Source organism: Plectropomus leopardus, chromosome 20 (assembly GCF_026936395.1).
Source record: "Plectropomus leopardus strain MGB_pleo_1.0 chromosome 20, ASM2693639v1, whole genome shotgun sequence".
Classification (NCBI taxonomy): Eukaryota; Metazoa; Chordata; class Actinopteri; order Perciformes; family Serranidae; genus Plectropomus; species Plectropomus leopardus.
In genome coordinates, this window is record NC_142195.1 from 774,327 (window position 1) to 796,834 (window position 22,508).

Here is a 22,508-nt window from a genome sequence, read left to right on the forward strand (position 1 = left end):
CATCCATACTGATTGCTGACAGTGTTCTTCAAGTCAGTGATGTGATTATTAACTCAAAAGATGCAGTAGACAACATTTTGTTGGGAATGGCTGGGTAATTTGGATGCTATCTTCTGTCATGATAAAAGTCATTATATGTTCTGATAATGACGAATATAATGATGAAGCAATTTGTTAGAGTAAATCAATTGCTAAACCATTGACAGTTCTGCTGAGAATAAAGTGAGTACTTGACAAACCAGGAAACTTCATCCGAAAAGATTGCCATTAAGCAGTCCAGCTCTGTGTTTTATTACATCGCTTGCAAAGGCCTAATCATTCCCTTCAAGATTTTTAAAGTTGTGATTCCAACAACTGATGCAGTCCCATGAATTCTGCACGGCCTTGAAATTTTGTTCAGTCACCTCAACTTCACTGAAAATCTGGCTATTTAAAATTGTTAAAATCTCTTTAGCTCCTCTCTTAAACTATAATGAGATTGCTGCTGCGCCTGGGACAGGCACCAATGTTTATTAATGGGTTTGATGATTGAGTAGAGCTATTTCAGTGTTTTGTGAGCAGTACCATAAGGCGCATGTGAGCTGCCCTGCAGCTCACTCTGTGTGAGCCCTTTCCTGCAGCACAGAGCAGGTGAATTTTAATATCTGTCATAGTTAGGACACTTATCATTTTAAATGCACAACAAAATTTAACAGACAGCTTTAGACACTGGCAACAGATACCTGCACTAAGTGACTGTTGGAGCTTTTCAACTTTACAAACTGTAAAGTGACACAACCGCTTTCAAACCTGACAGTAAAGCTGCAGTTTGCAACGGTGACTCTTCATTGATTAGTTTGAAGCCACCTAAAAAATCCGTATCAGTGCATGCTATGTTTATTTCACCGCTTCACCTCGCTGTAAGACAGCTCTTACAGCAGACTCCACTGAGAAAAAGTCATTTTACTCCACTGAACGGCAGAGCTGCTGTTCTACCGCTGCCTCCATCAGCTGTTGTGGAAGCTAAAGAGGAGACAAAATTCAAATATAGTCAACACTTAAGCTGATATTGATTTTTTTAAGTGGATAAAATATGTTGTTCCCGTCCACAACAGAGTGTTGCTTAGCCTCTGTGCCGGTGTTGTGGGACTGTACGTTATTTTTTAGAGAAGGGGGCTGGCTGGAGTGTGACTTTATTAAATTAAAAATTCTTATAAAATACTACCATTTATAGTTGTATGTCCCTCGCCTAAGCCAAAATTAACAGTAGAAGTACAGTGCTTATACAAAAAAAAAAAATAACGGTGCTGGACCCGTTTTGCAGCACCTCTTCCCCCCTCTTAAGTAACAAACAGTCCCTATCTCTAACCACCAAGAGAGGCCGGCCACACAAAGAACCCTTAGTCCAGTTACAGTCCGATTGAGGTGTTTACAAGAAGGAATAGCTTGACTTCCAGTCGCATTATCTGTCACCTCTATCACAAACACACATGCATAATCAACTCAAGTCATGACCATTTCACCACTGCTTTATGGAAATCATAATTCTCCTCTCAGCCCTCGAATCAAAACTTATTCCCAAGATTTCCTCTACAACAACTATAATGTCCTCCATGTGAAGCTTTACACACGTACACACATTTCATAAGCAAGAAAAGAGATAAGCGAAATAAGTGAGATAAGAGAAAGCCTCAGAAATTAGACAGCAGTGCAAAGCAATCAGAGAGATGCGTACAGAGGTGACCACTCAAAAGGGACTGAGAAGAGAAAGCTGTCAGGAAACCCAGAGATGGAGTCATCGTCATACTGGAGCTCGTCTCCGGATGAATCCTCAGAGAGAAAGACTGTGTAGTGACGAGTAGGACGGATAGAGCTATGGTGAGGAGAAAGAAGACAACAGAAAGTTCACAGATCACAGTATAAAAAAAGAGGAAAATTAGGAAAAGGATGGTTGAGGATTAGTAATCTAAAGAAATCAGTTTTTATTATGATCTACATAGACTGTATAAGGATTCATATCTTACTTTTTATTCATCACACTACATTTGAAGGAGCCTACAGGAAAATGAGCAGCTAGTTGGAAAAGAAATGACACCACAATGGCCAAAAATGTTGAATCTTTGCTTGACTGTATTTGGAAAGTAAACGGAGTCTGTCCCACAATGGAACTACAGAGCTGTCTCCATTGTCTTTAACGGTACTGAAGAATTTCATTCTGAGATAGGCTTCCTTACTTTTCAAGACTTAAAGAGTAACTAAATCCCCAAACCACTTTTTTTCCAGTTGAAAACAATATATAGGCACTTAGTTTTATTGTCAACTGATTCAGATCTAACTCTTCACATTTGAGTGCAAAGTATTAAAATTCTACATATTGTGTATTAATATGCACAGTCACTGCCCTCTAAAGGTTGAAACCTGCTATTGCAATTGAATTTTGCAATTGGCTGACCCTGGTAGCAGGAGCTGACTATTTTGTGAATGTAAGGGTGGCAGGAGGGTGCTGTGAAATGAGAGCCGGCACAATTGTGTGACTGGGCGTGTATTAGCCCCCTACCAGCCCTGCTCATTTTTTTTTTTTTCAAATTTCAGTGAGAAGGCACTCAAGCTTCAAGTGGGGTTTTAGTTACTCTTTAAGCCCCCTTTCCACTGCATAAAAAACCCTCTAACATCTGCCTATTCAATGAAATTGGAACAGTAACAACCCAGCATTCACAGCCAGGTCAAATGATTCTGAAGTAATCACAGGTATTTCTCGATTCCAGCTCTGATCAGCATTGAACACCCTTTTGAATGTGCTCATTTTAGTCCCTTTATTGTCAAGATGCAATGAGGGGCCGCCACAAACGACTGTCTGTTTATTTTAATGATCGCCAACATAATTCATTCATGAATAATTGTGCTTATTACACTCAACCAACACCAGGGAATGCAGGCTTCAATACATGCAAAAGTGTCAGCATGAGAGGAACTTTTACTTTGTAAAACCTCAGGGAGCCATTTTTATTTTATTTAAATTTAATTTTCACTGAAATTCATCTTTTTTTAGAAGTTTCCATTTTGCTTAAACATTTGCTTAAGGCATTTAAACAACGTTTTGTGTTGGAGTTTGTTATATACCAAATTCTAAATTTTGACAGAAATATTTTCATTTTTATTGCAAATGCATATCAGTTCCAAATATCACTTATCAGCCTCAATAAGTACTTATAGTCAGTATCTGTATCTGCCCTGAAAAAAAAAAAATATCGGTTGACCCCTACTTTTTTTTTAAAGATTATTTTTTGGCATTTTTGCCTTTATTAGATAGGACAGATCAGCAGTGTGAAGGGGGGGGTGTACTTACTTGAATAATTAAGTAAGAACAGGAAGTGTGGTGTGACACACACAAATGCAAATTACTCACTAAATGACACTGATTATCAAGCTCTATTCGAAGATGGATATTGGAGGGATTTGAGTGTAACATCTCTTGCTCTCCTCTACAAACTCAGGCAATACTATCTGTAGTTTTAAGCCTCCTATGTCAAAGTTCATGTGTTTGTAATTTCTTGACTGCATCATGGACAGCAGGATATGATGGATATAATGCAGGTAGGCTTACTGGTCAACGCTGCTTTCCAGACTCACATTGCTGCTTGGTCTCTTCAACAGCATTGGTGGCCGCGCCTGTGGAAGTATGAAAATAAAAATGAAAAAAGGGAACATAACTCATCAGAGAGACCCATTGGACCGTATACAGTGCCCTCAAGAAATGTTGGCACCATTGATGAATAGAAACAAAACAGACTGTGAAAAAATGTCGTTCACTCAAAATATTCACAAAAAGGGTAAATAAATATTTTACACCTAAACATGTGCATTATGTGCATGCTGATTGACATCTACTGTATGTAATTCAATGACTATGAATAACTACTTCATACAACCCCAGTTAAAAAAATGTGAACTATCCCTTTAAGTGAGAGTTTGGCACAATAGAGACAATGACAGAGACAGACAACAACTACACTTTGTGAGGTGAAAGGGACATGTGCATGGAACATTTTAACAAGACTAAATTAAAACCGAGTATTTGGCTGGACCGTGTACAGTGGTTCCCAACCTTTTTCCTCCAGGGACTTCTTTACTATCATTGAGTAAACTGATGACATATTTTGGGGAAATTTCATATTACATTAAATTCATAACAATAACATTAGAGAACAGCTGATTAACTGTACAATTAACCCAAATGCCTAATGTAAGAAGTTTGTGTTAGATTAGCAATTATGATGAATTTTGAGCAGATTATTTGCTGTGAATATTGCATCAGAGATGAGTTTTTCTGATATTCATTAGAACTTTTTATAAGATTCTGAATACCTAAAATCATACATTTTTTAAAGGCTGGGGAAATTCCTTTCGCCTGGCCATCTTTTCTATGACAGGATGAGGCTGTTTAGCAGTCAGTGAAGGCTCTGTGAATACAACTTGTGTTTAGGTCTTCACTGTTCCCCATGAGATTAAAAAAATAAAAGTATATGTTGAACATAAATCTACAACTTACAATCGTGTTTAGTTAAATTTGCAGAAATTAATAAAATGCTGAGACAGGCCAACCTTATTTTACATATTTTTAAAAAAACTTTTTACCCTTAAAATCAAGAAGGCCTCATGACCCCCTAAGAAGCTTTGTCGACCCACAGTAGGGTCAGGACCACCAGGGTGGGAACCAGAGATGTGCGAAATGCATTGTTGCGGTCATGTAGCCTACAAACATGTTTAAATGGAAAACAGTACAGTCACATAGAGGAGGAGAGCTGCTTTCTCATCCTTCCTCTGCAGCTCTGCTCGGACCCGGGGGTGAACGTCCCCGTGTAACCAGTGGAGGCTGCGCTGCCTTCAGCCGCTATCAGAGCGAAGCTCCGCTGATATCGATAGTTTGTGAATCGTCCTATCACTGCTGATTAACAAATGGAATTGTGGTGACACCTGGTCCAACACTGTAACATGTCATATTCACTTCAGTTTCAGTCAGTGTCTGATTTTCTTCTTCTTTTTATTACGTGTCAGTAACTTTAATTATACAACAAGTAGTTCTGACGAAGCAATCTGATTGGTCCACAAGACTTTTAGAACGTGACCAAATATGCATTAGAGCATACCTGCCTCAGCACTGAGAAGATTATTCTGCCATTTTTGAATCATAGTTCCAGGAGACTAAATATTACCGTAGTAATGCAAGTAAGGGGCAGCACCACTTATAATATCATTGCCACTATATTGAAAAACTGTGTGTTAGTAAATACAGCTGAACAAATTAAAAGTAACAGCCACTTCACCAATGGTGTAAACTATAAACTAACAAAAAGACGACATTAATCAGCATAAAACACCATGTTCTGCAGAAATGCATAAACACTGACAAAAAAGTGACCTTTGTGTGCATGACCAGAAAATTGAAAAAGCGATTGGGACTGCAGTGAAATGTGAAAGGCTACACAGCATCAAGAGAAGCAGAGTATTTTATGAATTTTAGAAATTAATTAATTGACTTTAATTTTTGACTTTTGGACTTAACCTTGCTCTTGAGTTATTGGAAATGTTTGTCATTCTCTGGCATCCTCCTTCAGCTGTGCTGTGACACGGACGCTATTAGCTTAAAAATACAGGTAAAGTTTGCGGGTTTAATCGCTAAATCTGTACATGGAAAATGTTTATTTGTCCGCAGATATCTCAGTTGTAACAAAACTGAGCAAGCTAAGCATTTCTGTGTTTATATCTGCTGTATTTATTTAGTTTGGGAAACCCAACGATCTCTTGATCAGCATAAGTTGGCCAGTGGACTGAAGAGGGACTAGAAAATTTGTCCGTTGCTAGGTCGTTACTAAGGACAAGTCAAATCAAGTCAATTTTATATGTAAACCCCATAATCACAAATCACAGTTTGCCTCAGAGGGCTTTACAGCAGACAACATCCCTATGTCCTTAGACCCTCACATCAACAAAGGAAAAACTCCCCCAAAAAAATCCTGTAACGCAAGCCCCTCTGTCCTGACCGCATTACTGTCGTGCTCAAATGACATTTGAACACACCCTCTTGTGTAATATTGCTTAAATAAGGGTGTTTTCACACAAGTATTGTTTAGGTTGGCCCAATCGAACTTTGGGCCTGAGTGCGGTGCGTCTGGACCAGTGTGAACACAGCAGTCGCACTCTGATGCGGTCTGTTTGTAGTGAGAAAGCGCCCAACCTTGATCAGCCCCAGCTATCTGGTGTAGTTGCTCCACAGATAATTGGGGCAGGGGATAAGGAGGTCACGGTTCAGGAGGATTAATCTGAGTCTTCCCCTGAATTGTGCTGAAATGTGCATTTGTCGTGTCCACTGCATCAACACAATGTTGTCAAGTCGCAGCCACACTTCACTTTCAAACTATATCGTTTGTCGAGAGTGGTGCATACAAATTATAACAAATACAACTACAAGCACCAGGAACAACACACATAGTTGTTGTGGCTTCACTGTGCACATTTATTTCTCTTTACTTCTCAGCACTTCTTTTTCTGGTCAGGACTCAGGAGTCATGGAAACATGACGCTCCACGCTTCTTTTTCCGGCTGGGAGTCATGGCAAAACGACTCCAGTGGTGCGGCCTTTGGACCAGAGTAAAAACAAAGGTGTGTGAAAGCATGCCGTACTAGCTGAAAAATGAAACAATGTATAACTTTCGCATCTTGTGCACACCAAGGGTCTGCACTAACAAATGTAAAAACTCCCTAAATGTAAGGCTTATGTCTTACAGACATGGCTGTTCCTCAAACAAACCGATGAGGTGTTCCTCTCTCTCCTCCATTCAAAACGGATAGAACAACTGCAGATGGCTTATTAGCTGCCTAGTTTGTTATTTCCACCATGCTACTGTTTTACACTGGTTACAGAGAATGAGGAATAACTTCAGAGTAATACAGGACTGTCAGATTCTGTCAACGTATCCACCATGTCTGTACCTATTTACTTTGAAAGAACAACAGCCTATGGGGAAACAGCAACATCACACCATCAGTCACACTGACCAATGCGGCAACTTCATCACTCACTCACTCACTCACTCACTCACAGACACTGGCATTTATATGGTTGGCCTTGCATGCTGCAGTCCAACAGAAAGTTGTTGTTATTGTAGTTTGGTCCAGTGATCCAGCCCACTTATCACAGTGGTCAGTAGGTGTAGACACTAACTGTAACACACAGCTCATGGAGAATATATATATAAGTACTCCTAACACCTGAAAACTACAGTTGACACCAACCAATATTCCTGATCACACTGTGCCCCCCCCCATTTCTGCCCACCTGTCCAAAATGCACAGTGATTGGCCGGTGGTCATCCAAGGTCCCTTCCCTCCTGACTACACTGGTGGAAGAGGTGAACCCCGCTGTACAGTCGTCATCGATGACTGCTGACCCTGCTGTGGAAAAGCCGTTCTCTGCCTGCTCCTGCATTGAGAGGACACAGGGAGGTGGAGGTTGACATGGGCCAAAGGAGTGATGGCACTGCGGGGGGAGGGGGAGGGAGGCTGCACGTTGTGGCTGGGGTTGTAGGGTTCAGTTTAGGTGGTTAAGGTAAGTCAGGGGAGTGTATAAGGAACATTTTGTAAAGGAGAGACCAAGAACTGTCACCACCTGTGCTTTCGAAGATTCAAAATTTGGAACAGTGTCATTCGAACAACATCCAGTGATCCAATGGTTTGTCAGCAATAGAAGCACATACCTTCTGCTTGAGCCGGCTCTTGACTTCCTTGATCCGCATTTTTGCATGGTCCTTGGCCTGTCAAACAAACAGACACAACGCCAGATCATTGCCATTCTCATTTCTAAGTAATGGGTAGTTTTCTAACCTTTGCCAATCTAAGGGGACACCAACGAACCTTGTCTTTCAGAGGCTGTAGTGAGCTGAGTTCTAAAGCTACAGTGATAATACTGAGGAACCCATTGGTACCAACTATGTCTTGCTGGCTTGTCATGAAGGGGTTTTTGTAATCTCTAACCTCAAGATATCTGAATAAAAATAGGTTCTGTGTACCACTGAGTCTAGCCTTTACAGACGCACCCACTGTATGCTAGTCCCATGCAGAAAATAAAGCTGTTTTTAGCATTTTTAGCCCATTGTATTTGAGTATTTGTGCATACTGGGGTCCCTGAAAAGTCTTGGATTTGCATATATTGAGTATGACAGGAAAGCTGAGCCTTTTGTGAATTCAATGAGCGCAATCGTATTCATGCTTGATGATGTTAACCACCCAGAGTGGCCATTTCAATGTAGTGAGAGAAATTTTTGAAACTGACTTCATAGTATAAAATGAGTTATAGTGACCTCTAGGATAATCACATCCTCATGAAACTTTACAGCGTCAAATTAGAGACCTCGGGCATTCAGAGGATCTCCATAAAATGCAATTCTTACAGAAGTCTCCAAACGCCAAAAGTTTTTGATCCCATATCCCAGCAAGGATTTTTCTATGGTGTTCCTCATGATCTTGGTGCTTTAATGTGGCATTTTAGAGGCATTTCTGACCATCAATATTGATTCTCAAGTGGTAAAACATGTTAAAATTGAGACCCAAATCTGTGTAACAAATACCTACAAAGGCATATACTGGTGACCTGCTCACATCCCCTAAAGAACCAACTGTACCCCCTAAAAAAGACAAAAATGGGTCTCTGGTAGGGAGGGGTTACGTAGAAGAGGCTAGATTATAATATAAGACAGAGACATGCTTACAAACTTGTATACAGTCTTCATGGCTGGGTTTGCCTTGGTCTTCACTGTGTTTAAAATAGCATCACCCCCTTTCTGTTGGAAAACATTGACAAAGCATGTGTTAGTGATGGACACATACCTGTACCACCCTTACAGCATCGGTTAGTGATGGATACATACGTTTACCACCCTGACACCATTAGTTAGTGACAGACAAATACCTGTACCACATTCTGTTATCTTGAGAGGTGTATTATGAAGGTTTGTTTTCACACAGCAAATGGACAAACTAAAGATCTAAAGTCTTGATGCTGCTGTGTAAACTAAAATGACGCACACCTACACACTTACACACCCTCATATACACTCCTACACACCTACACATACACGCACACACACGCACACACGCACGCACACACACACACACACACACACACACAGAGACTCATGAGATGAAAACAACACACCTACACGCACACACACCCTCACATACACACTTACACACCCTCATATACACACCTACACACCTACACATACACGCACGCACACACACACACACACACACACACACACACACACACACACACACACACACACACACACACAGAGAGACTCATGAGATGAAAACAATGGCAGCCATCTTGATGTTCTCATGGCTGCTAAAAATATCAATGAACCCTGCACTCTTTGTTCAATTCTGGCCATTGGACAAATGTAGTTGATGACCCCTGCCATAGACAATATAAAAAATGGGCTTAGCCACAGTGACATCACGCACTAGTTTGTGGACTGCTGTTTTCAAGCTTTGAGTTGTAGTCACCTCCTAAAGGCCCACTCTGAGCCAGGAAAAAACTGCTACTGGGTGAGGAACATCCTGATCAAGACCTTGTAGTTACTAAAGTAAAAAGGCTTACTTCCTGTTTAGCGTGAATATGGTCAAAAGTTAAGAAATGGTCTTAGTAAATCCAGAGTTTGTAACTTTTCTAATTCGCCTGCACAGTCACCAAAACAATTCCCCATGAGTTTCGATTTTCAGCAATCAACTGAGTGACTGAAATGTCCAGGTTATCACAACTGTGTTAACAAATGTTTTTGTACACTTCTTGAGTACAGCCTGATGGTGGCACTATGAGAAAGGTCAAGGGGTTCTCATCCTAGAGAGAAATACAGTGGTCCCTCGCTATAACGCTGTTCACCTTTCGCGGCCTCGCAGTTTTGCAGATTTTTTTTCAGTGCAATTTTGCATGCTTTTTTTTTTTTTTACAGCGCATTGTGTTCTGCGTCCTGATTGGCTAAGGGACTGTAGACCATTGTCAATCAATCTCCTCCGTGCCATGTCTCCTGTACAGTACAGAATGCGTTCAGCTTGCCAAATTTATATAAATCTTCGATCGCTAGGCACGGTCGGAGGAACTGTGAAATACTGTGAGTCACTATTAATAATTTCTTATGTGTCCAACCTTGTAGGTTGATTGTTAAAATTAAATTTGCTAGTTCTAAAAGCCATCATAATTATTTATAGGAAAACATTTATAGTTTTATTTCTCAAACAAATGTTTGGGCCTGAAAACAGGTTTTGATCTTTGGTTTCATTCTATAATACTGGACTTATTTTTCTAAGAAGCTTTGAACTTTGTGTTTGTGTTGATGTGTTATGTTATGATGATAATGCCTGTCCTAGAAAAGTGTATAAAGTGTGTAGTGAGGGGTTTTACAGCCTTAAAACATCTATAATAAAAAAAAAAATTGTAAATTGTATTATTGTAAAAAATAAAGCTGACTACTTCGCAGATTTCGCCTATTGCGGGTTATTTTTAGTCCCACGATAAACGAGGGACCACTGTATCCTAAAGATGAATGTCACGTTTTGAAAAACCCTAGCTATTAGTAGTTGAATGGAGATACATCATCATGGATTAGTTTAGGAAGCATTTGGCCTGGTGGTGGTTAGCTGAAAAGATATCTTTGCCTGGACCAAAGTGTTGAACAGACAGATGGACAGACATGCAGTATACACTGACACAACTCTTCCCTCCTGTTAGCAGGGCAAGCACACAGGACAGAAATAGCATACATGCATGCAGTGCATTCTTTCAGTTAATGTGCTGTCTGTGTGGGTGACAGCATTCTAGCTAAGTAGCTCACCTTCACAGTGAACAGCCACTGGTGGTAGGTCCTGTCACTGCCTGTGGGGGGTAACAACAGGGAAAGGTCAACATCAGTTAAGACGTTTGCTGGGTACAAGCTGAGAAGGAAGGAAATCTGCTCTGGAATCTCATGTCATACCAATCAGGACTGAGAAGTTGGACTTGTATTTGCTACAGCAACAGAAGCTATGAGACAAAACAGGATATAGACCTAAATTGCCTTTTAATTAGTTTTCATGCCAAAGACAACACACTTATTTCTCCTCACTGTTTAAATGGACAAAGTCTAGGTGCGCTGTGTGCTTCCATGTCAATAGACCTGTTTGACACAGTAACACACTGACTCACCTGCATATTCGCCCATGTTAATCTCCTCCTCAAAGACGTCACTGAAACCTTGTCCTGAGTTCAGCAGGTCCAATCGGCCATCAATAAACTGCAGGTACAGCCACAACATGTGTTGAGTGTAAAAGGAGGGGTGAAATAATGGTGTGTGTGTGTGTGTGTGTGTGTGTGTGTGTGTGTGTGTGTGTGTGTGTGTGTGTGTGTGTACCTGTTTGAAGAGCTGCAGCTGGATGGCATTCTGGAGGAACTGTCTCATGGCACTGGAGCGGTGGTTCACAAAGGTTTCCTCATTAAATGTTATTGGCTCTCCCTAAAAATGCCGGAAAACACAGCAGCTATCACAGTGCTGTAAGAGTCCAACACGTTCAACATTTAAAGAGAAAGTTCACCACCTTTTATGTGGATTTCTAATTGGTGTTGATGGTTAATGTGGTCCAATAAAGTAATGAAATACTCAAGGAGTGCCATATTGACCAAGAGAGTGGAGTTCAGCAGCAGCAAACCTGGAGTTCTTTCTCCAGTGCAGACATTTGATGTGACAGAAAAAAGACAAAAAGGTTCAGAGGGCAGATAATCATTGAGTGAGTAATTTTGTTATCTAAAGCTATTGTAAACCATATTTTCAGTGTCAGAAGCTCACATGCAATGCATCCTGGTACATGTAGGTGTTGGTGGCATGGCTTTCCATGAAAGAAGTCTACTTTCTCGGTCAATACAGCACTTATTGAAGAATCTACACTGGATGTTGTTGGTGACTGTTGTGCTTTATCAATGTTCACTTTTTAAGCCCAATATTAAGTCGGTGTTATCTAATGTTATTGTCAAGATATTGTTGTCATAGAAACCTGCCACATGAGCAGCACATCATTTAAAAAAACACTGGGAGTGCTTTTTTATGAGGCGCTCCCTGTCACCTTGCTACCACTTCTCTGCTGAAGAAAAGGGTGATGTGGACACAGGTTGGTCCATGCCAATTTTGACTACATGACTAAATCTAGTCAAGAACCACAGACATGCCTGCAGCCTCTTCCTTAGGGCAACAGTGCCTACAGTGTGATAACACCATGAAAACACATAATTTTTTCCCACACAGATATGATATTTCCCACCAGCAGCGATACACACCTGATCTGTCTGATACACTGTCTCTATGAGCTTAAACCGCCAGAAAACTGAAACGAAGGATCAGTGAGCACAAAAGCACAATACACAGAAACAACAATGATGCTCACCATGACAGTTCCTCATTACATCTCTGTGGCACTGAACAGATCACCCCACCACCCAGGGGTGGCGACCATGACAAATTATTTTAACAGTAGGAGGGTAACTAGATAAATATTCTTCAAATGTTGACTGAATGATGAATTACGTCTTAATATTTTCCTGTGTTCTGTTTTGTATTTAATATTCCTGGAATATATTCTATGAGTCGTTTTCTTTATTATTATTATTTTTTTAAACTAAAGATTTACTGCACCCCCAGAGAGTCTCTAGCCCTGTGACCCTTCAGAGGATAAGTGGTTATGGCTAATGAATAAATGAATGAATGAATGAATGAATGAAGATGTAAGGTTCATTCACAAATGAAACCTGCATTGACAGTAACCTTCTGGGGCCCGAGCGATTTTTTTTTTAACCCTTGTGTTGTCCTTGAGGTCAATCTGACCCCAAATGAAATCTTTTGCTATCAAAATATATTTTTTATACTTATGTAATCAAGGTCTATTGGCCCTAAATTCCAAAACAAAGGGAAAAATGTGTGGTAATGGGTTGGACTGAAGACTAAAGGTGTAACACAGAATTGATCGACAATTTATACATTATGCTTTAAATAACAGTCAAAACAGGGCGGGGTCAGAATGACCCCAGAGGACAAAGGTGTATTGCAATCAGGAGGACATCACGATTAAAGGGCCACCAAGGTTTAAAGAATGCAGTCTTGATAGTACGGATGCTAATTCAATAAGTGTTATGAATACTTTGACACAGTTTTTGCACATTGGCATTTTGGAGGTCATGTTGTATTTTTTATGAAGGTTTTGTTTATGTATTGGTGCTGTTTTTTCTCATCTAAACATGCCCCTTCAGGTTCATCTCTGAATGAACCTGCAAGATTTGTAAATCTTTTTGAGAATGCAGCCGAACCTCTAGGACTTGAAGCATTTATTTATAAGAACCTTCCTTTTTAATGTAAACACATTGCTGTGCGTTTATGATTGTTATTATTCAGTGTGTTTTTACTTTTTTCTTCTTTATCTCTTTGTATAATACCTACTGTCGATCGTGACTTAGTAATTGATGTTTGGTATTTATGCCTTCCCATTGCACATGGAAAATGTAGTTAGTTGCAAACTTAAGAGAGGATTCCTACTGAAGAGGGCCTCCTTCGACACAAAACTGCATGGCTGATGAAGCTCTAGTTACTGAAACTTTGCAATAATGTATTTCTTTTGCACATTAGACAGCGTGCAGTGTGGAGAGTCTCTGCAAACTTTACCATTGTAAATATATGTAAGTATCATAGCTTGATTTATAAACAAAATGGGTCTGTGGAATTATATTTTCCCTGTCAGTGTTTTATTCTCATATCTGATGATGAATCTGCTGTGGTTGTTCAAGGCTTATCTAATTTATTATATTATATATATATGACTTCCTGTCCCATCCTGTCCCATCCCATCCTGTAAGAGCCATGTGTCTCTAAAATGTCTGTCCTTGGCCAAATTAAAAGTATGTTATTTAAAAAAAATGTGTTTATCAAGATTATACATCAGATATAGCAAGAAAGTATAAAAAAAAAAAAAAATAATATAGTATTTATCAGCAATATGGCCCTGCCTAAATCAAAGTGCTGGACTCTTATCAATCTGTTTGTCCCCTGCATCCTTCATGTCTTTGGTCTGCAGTATGCACTGACCGGCTCAAACTGCAGAGCGTTTCTGTAACTGCCGAACAAAGCCGCCTGACTCCTGAGGAAGGCTCGAGCCACGCCGTCTCCGGTCGTTGTTGAAACCTTCCTCAAACGGGTCTTCAAAGATGAGACCTGTTGGACATGAGGTCACACTCATCACAACACTATTTTATCTGTGAATTTTTACATGCATGTTTAAAAATCTAAAACACTGAGAAGTGTACAGTAGTTCCTCACCACATCATTGGGCAGGCTTTGGAGGTCATCATGGGGGGTTTCCAGAGTGTTTGTGTCCACATTCAGGACCACCACATCATCCAGAGCCATCCCTCGAACTTTCTACATGTAACAGAAACACAGTCAACTAAAGTCACTGTGCCTGTCAGATAGGCGGATATAAAACAATTTAACACTTGTCAGTGCTGGGTGTGAGGAAGGGTAAAAAAAAAAGTTGACTGCCATTCTTTGTTTAAAATGTCATAACCCGGGATGTTTTCCATGAAGCAGGTTCAATAAAAACTCTGAGTTTTCAGTTTCAGAAAGAGAGTGAGTGAGTCACCATGGTGACAAACCCTGAGATTGTGTCTGTCTCCTCCCTGTGACAGAGACACACATGGGGTGCTTTCCAACACAATAACCAAACTCAAAGCATCCTCCACTCGGCTCCTCTCCTTGCGTCTTAGTCCCTCCCACAGAGGATGCGGGCGGAGGAGTCGAGGAGGAGACGTGAGGAGAGAGGAGGGGAAGCTGTGAATTGGGAAATCCTCTGTCCCACAGCGTCTGTCCGAAGCGACGTTGGTAACGGATGACGTGATGATCAGCTGATCAGCTGTTAGACTGACAAGGAGAGAAGAATCCTTTCAAATTTAATTCATATAGGGATATAGGGAGTTATAGTTATTTAAACCATTTATTCCCTTACAGTTATACACCACACAGCCTCTCTGTGTAAGAGTGTGTGTTAGTGATGACACTACCACACATATATTTTATTTTTAAGTGTTTTGGCATCACACAAATCAGCAGCTTATTTCACTTAGGCCTTTTTTATTTTTGTTGTTTTAAATTGATGTTACAATAAATGATGCGCGGATCAGGCTGCCCTTTATTACAACTAATCCACCGACCGACCCGTTAACATGCATTAATCAATGACCTGAACCCGAACAGCACACACTGAAGCTGTGTGTGTCTACACAGCACATCTTCACGAAGACAACAAGTTCTCACCTCTTTCATGTGATTACATCTCCAGTATGATCTCATGTGCACGACTGATATCCTACAGAGGTTTCTATATGTGTATATTTAATATCACCTATTCAGTGTGGACACAAAGACACTTCCTTGATATTAAAACACGCTGTTAGACCTTCATTATGACTGTAGAAATTAATCTAAATATGTAGGACTTGAAAAGATGTTCCTGCTGAGATAGCTGATGATGAAGCTGCTGCTGTGTGACACAGAGGAGAGAGAGGAGAGGAGGAGGTGGAGAGAGAGAGGAGGTGGTGGTGGCACAATATTGTTGTTGTTTATATAGTTATTAATAAATTACTCTGAATCCTGCTCTGTCACTTTCTGTCACTTTTAATAAGTTCACTGGGGTGGGGGGGTTATAACTGTAAGGGAATAAATGGTTTCAATAACTACAACTCTGTTCCCTATATTAATTATATTTTAAAGGATTCTTCTCTCCTTGTCAGTCTGACAGCTGATCAGCTGTGTAGCACGTCATCTGTTTCTGACATCGCTTCGGACTGACACTGTGGGACTGAGGAGTTCCCAATTCACAGCTTCCCCTCCTCTCTCCTCCTGGACTCTTCCACCCGCATCCTCTGTGGGAGGGACTAAGACACGAGGAGAGGGTCTGAGTGGAGGATGCTTGGAGTTGGGTTATTGTGTTGGAAAGGACCCATACTGTTTGATTTCCTCATTGACTCAGTACAGATCAAAGCACATTCACAAGTGGATGCTTACTGGACGTCAGAATGGAAATCCTAGTTGGATATTGGTCTGTTATTCAGAACCAGAACCATTTTCATCATTTGTCGTGCTACGCATGTACGTTACAAAGCAGCAAGCTAGTTTGGAAAAATGAAACACTTAGATTCAGCGGCTGAAAGATCCCATTACTTGAATCGTGTTGGGAACAAAGATGACAAGATGACAGACAGCGTACTGAGACTTTCAACTGTGAAAAACATGTCCTCAGACATCTGCTCTGTAACACCTCATGTTACTACTACAGCACAACGATGCAGAGCTCCAGGAAATACACTTTACCACAGGTGAGCCCTCCTCAGCCATGCGGGATGGCTGTGGCCCTACAATGGCTACACGACCCAAACTGGATTTGAATAGTGGACAGTTGCAGGCTACTAGAGACAAAAAATAATGAAGGTTGTGGCTGAATATGTCTCCTTCTCTACAGATCCTTAGAAAAATACTGGTCACAGGCAAAAGACACTAAGTAAAAACAAAAACATCTGCAGGCTATGTAGCCTTCACTGCGCTTACAGCCAATTAAATTACCCTGACATTCAAAAAGAGGAGCATATGACAACTCTGAATTTTGAGGAAAAAGGGCACAATTACACATTTTGTAAGGTATTGTTGAAGTATGTAAGTATATGATGCAATGTTCATGTTCATGTTCATTCCTTATTTCTTTTTTATTCCTTATATCGTCATGTTTATTCCTTACATAAAAAGATAAGATATAGTCTCACAATAACTCAATATTCTAGTTAACAGTTTAACGCTCTGTATGATAAACTAACCTTTGGGGTCAGCAGTGTGAGTGAACGCATGAGTTCTGGATGACAGTTTAACGTTTTGTATGTCAATCTAAACCTGGGGTGCCAGTGGTGTGAGTGAAAGCATGACGTGAAGAGAGCTTGAGATATGGAGATGGGAGGAGGAGATGTGTTGGATGCATGGGGTCAAAAGGGGAATGGATGTGTGGTGCCTATAATTTTGTTCAACAGGACACCTAGATGGGAAAAACAAGTCCTAATAAGGGATTGTCCTTGAAGTTGGCCAATCCCAAAAATGATGCCATGCCGAAAGGGGGGCCAGATAACGAGGGGAGCCAACCAGAAGATGATTCTACCTTCATTCTCATTTCCTCATTGTAATAGTATAAAAGACTGGATCAGGGAAAGACAGGTTGTCAGAATGCAGGCTGACTCGCTGATGTTGTCGGCTAGGGAGAGGCATTTCTGATCCAGAGATCTGTAACTGCTTACTGCTTGTTGTTTGAAAAGATTCACTAAAGGTTCGAACTTATAATTCTAAATTCTGTGTGGACATTCACTCATTTGCTGTTTATTGAGTTGCCTTTAAGAATTCTGAACATAGCGCTCACCCTGTGAGGGTGAGAGTTTTTTTTCTATTTGCAGCAATCGAGAGAAAAACTCTTCAGTATAAACAGAAAAGTAATTTAACGAGTAGTGTAATGAATTACTGTTGGCAGGGAGTAAAGTAATAAAACTACTTTTGAAAAGATTAATGAGTAATGGGTAACTTATTAGATTTTTTTGAGTAACAAGCCCAACACTGCTCAAGACTATCTGAACTTACAGCTGTTATGTGCTGTTTTTGTTCCTACATTCAAATATTCCAAGTATCAAGTCGGTGTCAGCTCAGAAACAAATCTCTGGATGTCCTTCTGTTTTTATCATACAGCACACAGCTGTCAGTTTGGATGAGAAGATAACTGATTATTGAACATAATGTGTAATTACAGATGAAATTATAAAAATTAGATCAAATCAAAATTAGAATCAATAAATAATGCTCTCTATCAATCATGTGATTGGTCGCACTGATGGAACATAATTCCCATGAAATTGGAGAATGGGAAATATTTCAGAGTGAGCAGGGTGATGGTTGATTGGCTTTTCTGGAACCAAAAACTCAAGAGTTTTTCATCTCAGAGTTCATCAGCTCAGAGTTGAGATCAGACTCTTTCTTTCTGGAAAAGACTGGTAGTTCCTCACAGACACCTACCTCCATCAGGCTGGAATGTACTCCGATGAGGTAGGGCATTGGGGCACTGAAAAACAGAGCCAGTTTCAACATTTAGTCCTGATATATTAGCTTTGATATGGAATTTGCATACATGCATCATCACTTCCAAAGTCTTTCAACTTAAAGCTGCATATCCATTACCTTCAACATGTTTACCTAAAACCACAAGGAAGTATGGAGGGTGTGTGTGAATTTGTCTCTTTGTATCTCTTATTGAGTTGATGTTGGACAACAAGTCATCATGACTTAACAAATCTCATAACATTTCTCTGTAGCAGAGCATGGAGTGTCTCTCCAACAACAGTAATGTTTTACTACCATATACCATACAGTCAGATGGCCACCCACAAAAACTTACTTTCAGACTGAAGACAAATCCATCAGTAAAATGTCACTCTGCTGCTCTCACGTTCTCTTTTATTTCCTTACTGTTTGATTGTCGTGTTTTCAACCGAGGTTCAACTAAAAAACTAGTTAAGCTGTTGAAACTCAACACTTCAGCCAGTGTTTCACATTAACAGAGATTCCACAGGTTCACCAAGAGAATTATATATATATATTTTTTTTTCTTCTTGAAATTGCTGTATGACTTCCTGTCTTTACAAGGCTGTATCGGGCTGAGTTTTAAAGCTATGATACTGGTGTCACCTGAAACTAGAAGACCGTAGGAATTCAATGGTACTAGCTTTTCAGAGAGGGGTCTAAATAATGCTAATACAGTAGGGCTGGGCTATTTGACCTAAAATCAATATCATGATTAAGTGAACATTTTATCTGGATTACAATTAATGAACAATTATTTTGTTTTTTTTTAATATACATTTTGCTGATAATAGGCCAACCTCTCTTGACTGCAGGACTCTAAATTTGAACTTCTGCTGTGTGCTATGAATGGTTTTACTTGGGAAAAAAACATTTTGAGCAGGCCCACTTCTTCTGTAGCTGCCAACAATTAGAGAAAGGGCCCCAAATCACTACATCTGCCCCTGGTAATAATAATGAGAGCCCAGCGTGAGTGGCTGGATGAGACACGGAGCAACACGTTCTGGTGTTTCTAAATAATTCCATCCAAAGTCTGACTGAACATGAAACTAAAACACACGTCGGGTAGAGGGTCTGAATATCAGTTTCGATTAATTCTTGATTAATTGCGCAGCCCTACTCCAAATTTAAGCTAAATTTTGGCGATGGATAAATAGCATGGCCACTTCACAGGGGTTCTGTGGGTACCCATGAGTCGCCCCTTTGCAGATATGCCCACTGTATGGTAGTGCCATACACTTATTGCTGTCATTTGATTTCTAATCAAGACAGTCTGGTAGGAATTGCTTTACCTTGTCAATATGACATCATAACTGTTTCAAAATGCAAAAAACATTGAACTGAAAACATGATTAAAAAATGCAATTAATCGTGATCAACCACTGAAATACTGATTACTCGCGATTTTAAAAAATCAATCATTTGACAGTCCTAACACTAATGATAAAAGTAATGTATATTATGTAACATTTCTGCCAGTAGATGCCACCAAATCCTACACACTTGACTTTCAAGTTTATATAAGTTTCTCGCTACATAGTGAGCTCCTGTGGCTAGTATATGAAACCACAGAAAACATCTTGTAATCAACTACCTTCAGCAGGCAACACCAAATCAGTTTTGATCACTTAATTTGAGATTTTTTAAATACCCCCTAAGGGTTCTTCCCATGAGGACAAGATTTGAAGAGCTGCAGGTCCTCACCCTTTTATCTACTAAAACACTTTTAATGTGAAGGATCTGTGTACGAATTTCATTAACATTAGCTTAATAATTCTCAAAATAATTTGAGATATAATAATTTATTAATAATAATTTTTAATTTATCAAAACAGAAGGTAAGCACAGAGGAAGTGTTGAGTGACTATTATCAGCAAATGATAAGGGACAGATCAGACAACAGGAGCATGATAAAATAAAGTCAGAACAAAACAAGAAAAAGAGAGATAACAGCCTGGCTCCACCTGAAGTTGAGGTGAATACAGGGCAACTACTTAGTCAGTATTAATGTTTATGTTAGAACATTATCCCTTTGTAATCTCAATTTGAAAACCACCATCATCATATCATGCAGGCAAAACATGAACTACAAATAACAGTGAGAGGCTGGAGTGCGGCTGAGAGCAGTGGACTTACCAGCAGTAGTCTAACAGGTGTTGAGGCAGGACAGGAATGTAAACATGTTGCCAGTGCATCGGATATAACATGTCTGTAGACCCATGGACACAAGCCGTTAACTGTGGACAGAGACAAATATCAAATACCTGCTCTACATGTGCACTGACAGCTGACACTTAAAATGTAGGTCAGAAATATTATAATATAGACAGAAAACTAAATATTTCAGATTGCATGTTGTTATTTCAGATTCTATGTGTGAGTCTTTAGTATTTTTATAAAAAAAAAATGACAGCAAACTGTGGAGCCCAGCATGTTCCATGGAGAGAAAAAAATAGATTTTACTAAACATATCATAAAGACTATTCAACATTGTAGTTTTGGTTTCAGGGATGCTCAAGATAAGCCAACAATGTGCTCTTCTCCCAGTGACTGCACCTGTAACCTGAGGACTGAGTATCAGCAGGCTTACAGCTAGGTTCTGCTCTGGAAGTCCATCCCTTCATATAAATATTAGATTATTGCATCCATTCCATTTTTCTTATCGCTGTTCCCACTCTTTCCTTAAAAATCCTGACAGCACATCGGTGTTGCTTCAACAGCAATGGCAGTTCTACTTGCTCTGAGGTGCACATATTATCTTTATGTACTTCAGCAACAAGGAAGTGCTCTGGCAATGACTCTGTCGCTTTAAGTTCCTGTCTCCACCAGAAATGGAATATGTGAAAACAATCGGCAAGCCACATCAGGCCATTACCAGTGTGAAGCCATAGCTGATCTCTAGTGGCACTTTGAAGCCATTTTTCTTCAGATTTTGGACAGAGCTGTGTGGATGAACTTTGGATGATGCTGTGTTGTTTCCGGGATCCCTTTAACGTGTTCAAATATCACCTGTCAATTTTATGCTTTGTTCTGTGCACATTTTAACCCTTTGAAATCTTTGCAATCTGCCTTTATTTATTTAATAACATAAGAGGAAAGCAATGAGCAACTTAAGAAGAAATGGCCCCCACTTAGTAAAAAAGTACAAAATAGTAATACCTGAAAGTTTAAAAAAGGGAGAGGAAGGAAAAAACAAAGACAAATGAGGAAATTACTTTTAAAAAGTGCTGAGAAATAAAATGATTCTGTAAAATATTTTTGAATAGACCTCATCATATCTTTCTATCAAGTAGGACTTTTGAGTTAACTATGACTACATCCACTGAAAAGTGGGCTGCATCAAGTAACGTCATAACAATTTTCACATTCTTATGAAAATCCCTGATTTTATTTTGGATAGTTCGTCTCAGATATTGATAAATGTACTGTCTGACATTCGTTTACTCATACCCAAATTAATTTCTATTATTAACTTACATTGAATTTCAAATTCAGGTTTTACTTCCATATTGTACACTCAAGGTCAGAAAAAAACAACACCTCAAACACTGAGACAGCTCCAAATACAAACATTTGTTTCAAAAGTATCCAAATGACATCTTAATGAACATATTTCACAAACATTTTTTAGAGGTAACAAAGAAAATTATGCAGTCTTGTAAACAACTGATTTTAGAAGACATACTCATTTAACCTAAAAATTTCAAAAAGACTAAAATAGCAGAGGTGTAGAAGAGAAAAGGAACAGAGAGTGGACTCTACTTACAGTGCTTAGTTTGCTACAGCAGATGAGGATTCGACGTTCATAAAGCATACTAGCGTACAGATGAAGCATGTTATTGACATCTACTGCTACAAAGTACTCTGTTAGGTTTCTCTGCAAGGGTCAAACACAAGAAGAGATAAACAGGAGTTAGATGTGATGGTAAAGTCCAGTAAACCATGAATCAGTATGAATGCTATCAACTTTGGTTCAAGTTATAAAACGTAGTATTCAGCCGATTTGGCACATGAAATCATATAAACATTATCAGTGAAATGTAATCTGTGAGTTCCTTTAATTGGTGCATTTAAAACAGTGCAATAATAATAAATACATGACAACAGGGCTGTCTCATGAAAGGTTATCATTTTAGTTCATTGTGTCCTGTGGGTAGCAGCTCTTCCTGAGCCTCTCAGTGCTGCCTGTTGTAACCATTTCCTCTTTTCTACTGACACATTGTGCTCCAGGGGGATCAGGGGGTCCTCAAATAAACACCATTTCCACCAATTTATGATGAAATTTTTTTAATGTAAAGACAA

General features: G+C 39.6%; 1 protein-coding gene across 3 annotated transcripts in view; it reads right to left on the reverse strand.

Moving 5' to 3' along the window:
* dennd1a (DENN/MADD domain containing 1A) overlaps positions 1-22,508 on the reverse strand; it is a 47,602-nt gene that overhangs the window by 8,529 nt on the left and 16,565 nt on the right. Inside the window, exons 9-21 of one of the 3 annotated variants that reach the window (XM_042508719.2) lie at positions 21,973-22,083; positions 20,343-20,443; positions 18,144-18,189; positions 14,367-14,468; positions 14,136-14,261; positions 11,424-11,525; positions 11,219-11,306; positions 10,869-10,909; positions 8,745-8,816; positions 7,734-7,790; positions 7,316-7,459; positions 3,584-3,648; positions 1,715-1,852 (exon numbers count right to left, since the gene is read on the reverse strand). In XM_042508719.2, the coding sequence (XP_042364653.1) occupies positions 1,715-1,852; positions 3,584-3,648; positions 7,316-7,459; positions 7,734-7,790; positions 8,745-8,816; positions 10,869-10,909; positions 11,219-11,306; positions 11,424-11,525; positions 14,136-14,261; positions 14,367-14,468; positions 18,144-18,189; positions 20,343-20,443; positions 21,973-22,083 (1,193 nt within the window). Of the gene's footprint in view, positions 1-1,714; positions 1,853-3,583; positions 3,649-7,315; positions 7,553-7,733; positions 7,791-8,744; positions 8,817-10,868; positions 10,910-11,218; positions 11,307-11,423; positions 11,526-14,135; positions 14,262-14,366; positions 14,469-18,143; positions 18,190-20,342; positions 20,444-21,972; positions 22,084-22,508 lie in introns of all 3 variants that reach the window. The other 2 variants (XM_088070748.1, XM_088070749.1) reach the window with 2 other exon arrangements.